This window comes from Periophthalmus magnuspinnatus, chromosome 3, assembly GCF_009829125.3.
Source record: "Periophthalmus magnuspinnatus isolate fPerMag1 chromosome 3, fPerMag1.2.pri, whole genome shotgun sequence".
In the NCBI taxonomy this organism is placed as follows: domain Eukaryota; kingdom Metazoa; phylum Chordata; class Actinopteri; order Gobiiformes; family Gobiidae; genus Periophthalmus; species Periophthalmus magnuspinnatus.
Window position 1 is genome coordinate 24,082,820 of NC_047128.1, and position 8,117 is coordinate 24,090,936.

General features: G+C 39.1%; 1 protein-coding gene across 2 annotated transcripts in view; it reads left to right on the forward strand.

Annotated features, from left to right (window-relative positions):
- cdh8 (cadherin 8) overlaps positions 1-6,933 on the forward strand; it is a 196,687-nt gene extending 189,754 nt beyond the window's left edge. The window contains exons 11-12 of one of the 2 annotated variants that reach the window (XM_033988574.2): positions 3,788-4,039; positions 4,983-6,933. In XM_033988574.2, the coding sequence (XP_033844465.1) occupies positions 3,788-4,039; positions 4,983-5,476 (746 nt within the window). In that variant the 3' untranslated portion in view covers positions 5,477-6,933. The remainder of the gene's footprint in view (positions 1-3,787; positions 4,040-4,982) is intronic. The other variant, XM_033988579.2, reaches the window with a different exon arrangement.
- The last annotated feature ends 1,184 nt before the right edge of the window (positions 6,934-8,117 follow it).

Genomic DNA, 8,117 nt, shown 5'->3' on the forward strand with positions numbered 1-8,117 from the left:
TTTAATCTGCTTTTTCTTTCAGTAGCATCTAAATAAAATAATTAGACACCTGATTATTGACTAGCTAACCCAATCCTTCATATGCCTATAACATTAACCATAAAGTATGTGAGTCTAATCTGAAAAGAAAATTGCAAAGGAAGTTATATTTATTTAAAATTCACACCACGAGAGCATTGTCAACATCCCAACACCACTAAGGTAGGATTTCCACTGACACACAAAAGCCATTCACATTGGAATGACTGAAGTTTCTCTAAATTTCTCCAATGGCTTTCCACTCCAATCTCTAACCTGCGGCACGCTACAGTCCTCGGTTTGAAGTCTGCTGGATCAGTGTAGCTCGCAATTAGCAGATGTGAAATGGTTTGGACGGCGCCACCTATTTTTACTCCCCAGTGCATTTTGAGGGAAGCTAAACGAATGAGATCCAAATGGGCTTTTCGTGCTAGTCTTGCAGCTCAATGTAGGGTGACTTTCCCAGAATCTGTTGCAAGCATGGCAGATGGCACTAAATGTATTTGCTAAATACTTTGATTGGTTTATTTGCAGTTTTTTTCCCCCTTCAGACTTAATTCCACCACACGTCTCTAGTCTCCGTTCGGTAACAGGCGCTGAACAGACTGTGATGACGTTGTATAATGTGTTGGGCTCGGGGCGATAAAACTCTTCATATGGTTCGGGCCGTCTGTTTTGGTGCACTGGCTTCGGGCTAACTTTCTGCAACTACTACTTTGACAGAGACATAAGTTTGCAAGAAATCTGTGAATGTACAACTCTGGAAGAAGAGCTATATCAGATTTGAAGCAAGTTTTGTCTTTTACCAATGAAATATGTTTAGCAACTCTTACGAATTACATTTTACAATATTCTCTTAATAAATATAGCTCCTGTCTGTAAGGGTGTAATATTTAATGTTCACTGCATTTCTTTTCTGGTGGAGGCTGAGAGGTTATTGCTCTGCCTGGAATGTTAAGTTACAGTGCAGATCTTTGGAAAGGCAACTTCACTCACATAAAGATTGCATATTTTTCAAAGATTTTTTGAGAAATAAATTAATAATAAGTAAATGGCAAATACTTTAATGCCATACTGTGGAGATTTTCAGGCAAAGCAATCTCCCGAAGGGACCACATCAAATTAAGAGATATTACCAAGTGCTTGCCAAACATTGTGATTAAAGCATATATTAATTAATTTTACTACAAATTATGTTTAAGATGGATTGGTTTTGGACTATAACTTATCATTTGTGCCACCAGGTGGGGTGCACCCTGTTAAACGCACACACATAGACACACTATTCACTCTCACATTCATTCACAATGGCCGTCTAAAAGACTAAATTCATCAGCAATCTTGTCCATGTTTCATGAGAGTGTCAACCACTGTGCCATTGAGCTTAGAACTTAGATACTTATTTATCCATTGCTGTTTCTTATATAACTCCCTCAGCTTACCCTGCGATCTCATATTAGGAGTAAAGGCTGCATAGCCAGGCCAAGCATGCACTGCAACTGTAACTTTTTTTTTCCAGATTTCCAAAAATACAATACATCAAAAAAATAAAATGTTATTTCTTGAAACAAATAAAATGTCTGTGCTTGTACTTACTCACAAATACAGACTATACTTCATGCTGCTAAATAAATGGGGCACAGTTTCCTACACAAGTGTATGCTCCATGCTGACTCCTGTACCCGGCTCTTTAGAGAGAGTAGATTTGTTAGTTTCTTAAGATGATGCAACTGATAAATCTCACATATGTTTCAGCAGTGTGAGCAAAGCCCCCGTGTAGTGTACTAAGAGCTTTCTTTATAACATACTGTATTCTCAAAAGAATACTTGTCTGAAAAGGAAATGTATGCATTACATCTGCTCTATCTATATGTGCCTTGCAGGCATGGTACACGTGTGTTACAACTGAATTGTTTGGTTGGTTACAATAAGAAATTAAATGGCATATATATATACATATATACAATGGCATATATATATATGTGTATATATATATATATATATACACACACACACATATACACACACACACACGCACACACACACAATAGAAGAAAATACAAGGTTACCTAAGTTCAAATAAAAATAAAACATGTTTTGGCTGTACATTTGGGGGTGGTTGTCTGAGAGTTCTGAAAGCAGACATGAGAAGTCCTAAACCAGTGTACACTGTGTGGCATGACACAGTTACATCAGATAGGGATTACCATGTCAAATCTGTGTGAAATCAGAATGCAAATCACTGAGAGCACAAGGATAGACCTAAAGGGTCAATTGAACTAAACATATTGACATGAAGCTGCTGTTCACATGAGTTTGCTACTGTAGAATCAAATGGCCCCAGTTGTCCATTTAATATCATCAGTTTTTAAAATGTGAGCACAAAGAATTTTGAAAACGTAGTTAGTTGCCAAATAATACTGACATCTTTAGCAAAGTAAATGCAAATAATAAACAATGCATTTCATGCATTTTTTGATGGGAGCATGCATAAGTGATGCATCAATTACATAAGCACAGGCTTGTATCTACCATTGCATTTATTGAGGAGAAGAAACATATTGCTGCCCACTGTGGGACACTTCAGTGTGAAGAGGACCTGGCAGCTGCAGCAGCCTCTCATCTACACAGTATACACTATATAGTACACAGTACACACACTACACAGCATAGATGGCAGAGTACAGGCTCCTGTGAGTTTGAGCCTGCTGCTTTTGTTTGTGCTGATGACTTTAATTGAAGGGATTAGTCAGCGGAAAGGTTAGGGGGCAGCACACGCTGGGTAAGAGCTGTGGTTCTAATCAAGTGGAAGATGTCAAACACTGACAACATTATGTGCAAGATGCCAATGTGTCTTTCAACAGTAACTTAAAAAGCATTCAAATAAAAGCAAAGTTTAGATAGAGAACTGACTGACTGACGCTACAACAGGTTTTTGGTTAGAGTTATATTTTGTCTATGTTCTGAACCACAAAAAAAACTTACTGAGATCAGATAGCTGGATACACTATACCATATGTACTTTGTAATCTTAGAAGAAAAGAAAAGGTCCCTATGAACAATGTAATCTAAAGTAGACTAGTCTCTGCACTGCTCACATAGCAGCCTGCTCTACTTTGTGACAGAATTCATATGGAAGTCATTTTGAACATATGCTCACATTAATTACAGATTGTGCAAAGGAATTAATTCTATCACGACGCATTCCATCCTTTGATTAAGTTTGCTCTGTCAACACACAACACTTCATGCAGCCTGCCGCATCCGTCGAAGTAGTTCTTCTGTGTGGCTCCAACACAGTTAGACAGGCAAAGGTCATGCTTTCAGATGTGTTGTACATTTTCCATAGGATCAGCAGGAGTGTATTCTTATGGGGACGTGTGTGTTTGATAATATGGGAGAAGCTGGCTAATGAGCAGACAGCCTCACAGACGTGTCATCAAAGAGCATATGGCACCTCTCTGCCTCGACATGTGCCATCCTCAGAGCCGCTGTCGCCCGCCGCGGTCCCCTTACGCTTTCAAAGACGGGCCCGCAAACTTGGGCTCACCTCCCGTCAGAATTCCCAAATTGAACTGTTGAGAAGAAAGCCCGACATTCGACTCATGCTAGCTGGAAAACCAAGAATGCTAAAAAGGAGTTGAGACGATTGATGTGAAATTGAATAATAGAACCTCAGTCAGTTGCAACCCTGAATACCAATTGCTTTCCACAGAGCCCTTTGCTAAAAACTCATCTTTACCTTTTTTTTTCTCTCTCTCGCTGACAGACAATTCAATCAGCGTTCTAGCCAAGCATGACACCTTCCGACGGCAGAAGCAAGAGATGTACTTCTTGCCAATCATTGTCACCGACAACGGACACCCGCCGATGAGCAGCACCAACACGCTAACCATTCGAGTCTGTGGCTGCAGCAAAGAAGGAGAAGTCCAGTCCTGCAATGTAGAGGCCTACGTTCTGCCCATCGGCCTTAGTATGGGGGCCCTGATAGCGATTCTTGCCTGCATTACACTGCTGCTAGGTGAGTGGCAGAATAATTTCATAATAAAAAAGGGTGCCCTATGTCACTTTTATGTCTCTTTTATGTATGTGGATATGTCACTTGGAATGTTCCAATATGGTACCAAACGTATCTATTTTGCATTTTTTCTATTTCAGATGTTTTATTGCTCAAAGATACCTTGAAAAAACAGCCAACCTATAACTGGAGTCAACTGCAATATGTTTGATACCATAGTGTTGAACATTCCAGGCAAAGTAAAAACATTCTATGAAGTCTCGGTTGTGACCCTCCAACCAAAAAAGTTACATTGCACACCTTTATCTACTTATTTTTTTATTTTTTGTCATACTTTTGAACAACACCGGACCCAAGTACTAATGCAGTTCATATTTCAAAATTTGGTGGTGGGGTGAATTTAAATAAATGGGTAGTAGAACTTGTGCCGATTTTGATGTTTTTTCCAGTAGTTTTTTTCCAGTCCTTTTAACTTTATTGGATGTAACACCCTCTCTATGTAATTATGAACATTGCATGAAAAAAATCCACCCAAACCAAAACCCACATGCAGAATTTACTCTGGAATAGAATTTTTATTGCAGGAATATTTTGTTCAACCTTAAACAACCCAACATAAATGAAATTACTATTTGAGATGAGTAAAGACCTCAAATGGTCATGATGTGACATCAGTAAACAAGATGTCATCTGAAACAAGGCCACGAGTTTTTCTTTTAATTTTTTAAAATAAAGAAACCATTGAAAACTGAACATTTTACCTTCCTGTTCAAGATTCTTATTATGAAGTAAAAGTTAACAACATTGCATTGAAGCATGGCCAAGATCTAAACAAACACTTGACTATCGTGACCTCGGAGAATGCTGTTCTTTTATTGACGTGGTTTGCTTTAAAACGCTTGAGCTCGACTTTCTCTTCTCTCTCTCCCTGTCTCTTTTCCGACAGTAATAGTGGTGCTTTTCGTGACTCTGAGAAGACACAAGAACGAACCTTTGATAATCAAGGATGACGAGGATGTGAGGGAGAACATCATCCGCTACGACGACGAAGGAGGTGGCGAGGAGGACACAGAGGCGTTCGACATAGCCACTCTCCAGAACCCAGACGGAATCAACGGCTACCTTCCGCGCAAAGACATCAAACCCGACCTCCAGTTCATGCCCAGGGCGGGACAGCACTCCGGCCCCAATGGTGTCGACGTGGACGAGTTCATCAACGTCCGACTCCACGAAGCAGACAATGACCCAACGGCGCCCCCTTACGATTCAATCCAGATCTACGGCTACGAAGGCAGGGGGTCCATCGCGGGCTCACTAAGCTCGTTGGAAACTGCGTCATCGGACTCAGACCAAAACTATGACTATCTGAGAGAGTGGGGTCCGAGGTTCAGAAGACTTGGGGAGCTGTATTCCGTAGGTGAAAGCGACCGCGAGACCTGACGCTTGATTTCATAAGTAAAAAAAAATCAAAAACACTTTTCAGATGTTTTCTTTCTGTCCACATACTTGTGTATTAATACGCTAGGAAGGAATGGAGGCTTTTAGAAACAGAAAAAAACAAAATAAAAGAACAAAAAAAGTTACCAAGACGGGAGGCCACCTTTTTTTGTATTCTTAGAGTGAGGTCTAGCGATCGTCATCCACTATGTCAAGCGCATTGTAATTGTCAAGCCAAACAATGTCTTTTAGTAGGAGATGTATGATTCTTGTGAACTTAGATTCCTTTGTGGAGTGTTCTAGCAGTATTTCGGGTGTTAGTCATATGCTGTGACTGCCAGTAGCAAGAGACTTTTCTGGATTTTGCACGCTTCTTTGAGACATAAGTGGACATCTATGAACTCCGAGGCTGGACATTAGAAGAAGGCGTGACGGGATCTTGTTGCATAGCTTGCCTGGCCACCCAACGGATTGATTGGAAGCAAAATGACAATGAAAAGCAATATACTGTATACATGATGAATGTATGATTCGAAAAAGACGCAAAAAGAGACAAAGCAGTATTGACTTTAAGTGAATTTCTTATTATTTGATATGTTCTCCGGCGGCCACATTTATAAACTGTCCAAGAGCCCCCAAAAGGCTTGCTTTATACTACACTTTGTATTTACATGCTCCAGGTGTGGCTGTACTATGTTGTTAGCCTATAACAGACTGGTGTGAAGACAACAAAAAGAGAAATGTAGAAACTTTGAGGCCTTCTTTTTACAGAAGCAACATTAAATACAATTGTAATCTAATGTTTTTGGACAAGTGTTGATTCTTCATTACAGTTCTATGAGTTTTTGTATATTTGTTCTTCAATCATTTCTTTTTTCTGTGCTGACAATTTTGAAGTGAGTGTGCTTAGACAATTTCACAAGCAGATGTTTTCTCTCAGCCCTTTGCGAACTGTCTTAAACTTCCAAACATCATACCATAACATGTATCGCAGTTGACAATAGACTAGGCGTAAGCGAGCAAAAGTTCTTTGTAACCATGATATTTTAGATGGTCTTGATAATCAGGATATGAATTCTTACTGTTAGGAGACCATCTAAGCACAGTGCAATAGCAGAGTGAATAAACAAGGACAACCCATAAATTTGCAGTCAATTTCAGGCCATGTGCATACCGTGCTTACATTACTACTGTATGATACCAGTGAAAAAGACTACTGTACATAAAGTTACTGCTAACATCATTAGCTTTCGATGAGGTGGTAGGTTTTGTCTCTGCACGTTAGCTCTTGCACATAATGAGAAGTCCAATGGCACTCCAGCTGCGTGCAGTTTGTATGGATACCAGTATTATGGCAGTTCTCGGTAGACTAAACAATATACTATATGGGATAGTCCTACATGCAGATCATATTTTCTACTGTGCTTTAATGCTTATAAATGTGTATGTTCAATTATTTACTCCCTGTACTGTAATCTAAGATACCCTGTATTGTTTCCTACTTTGTGAAATATATTTTTATAAATATGGCATAACATGTGTGATTTTCTTTTCTTTACCGCTGATGCAGAACATGGATTATTAAATTAATCAGATGACTAATACGGTATATGCAATACTGGGTTAATGTTGAGCGGCATAATGTAGAAACATGAACGACTATATAAGGTTATTCTTCAGCTTCAGTGCTAGTCTTCCTGTTGAAACGCAGAACAATGTGTCACCCTGATTGGTTAAGTCACCTGCCAATCACACCTGTCAAAATGCAGGAGGACACAAACTAGTAGTAAGTATTGAATATGCATAAATCTCCTCATTTCACAAGTTGCAGCAATCGTTTGATATATTGATGAATTTTAAAGTAAAACCGTTGTGTTTTTATTGCCTTTTTTAAACAATCTGCATATAATTGCATCTCAAAATGTGTATTGAAACCAAGTATTGCTGTATTGATATAGTGAGTCAGTAGTATAGGTATTGCTACTATTAAACAAACATCAAATGCTACAATACTACGTTTTTAGGCTACGCATCAATTGTCGAAATATGCCCCGCTAGCAGCATATTAGGCTGATCTATGTGTGTCATGTGGTCTGTTTGTCCTTTAGAGCTTATACTGTTAAGTAACAATTATTTTTCTCAAACAAAACCAGTTGTTCCCCAGCTTTACATGTTTCATTCGTAACCTTTCTCATAAGTGCCATGTTGTGACGTATTTTCTAGGCTCTTAAAAGGTTTTGAGAAGCTTACACCCCCATTGCCTGACGCCTTCTCCAGGACTGCATCCCACATGCGTGATAAGGTGTATGCTCCCTCATCCCGATTTATGCTCATTTGACGTCGTTTATGGATCTCAGTGGCCTCTCTGTTCCGGCGATGATATTAGTTGCTTTCTGTATGGGCGACCCTGGCATTAAGCCAGTCCGTGATGTGTTTTTTTTTTTTTTTTTTTGTTGGAAGTATCTGAAAGGTGTAAACAGAGATTAGAGATTAGTGGTACTGACCCTTCACTACCTTTAGATTTATTTTTTTTATTAGAACTTTTAGACACATTTAATTATAGTAAAAATTAACATTATAACTTTAGTGTCAATCAAATTCCATTCTGGGTAAATAAGCAACAGAGTTTGTTTTTGATGATCAC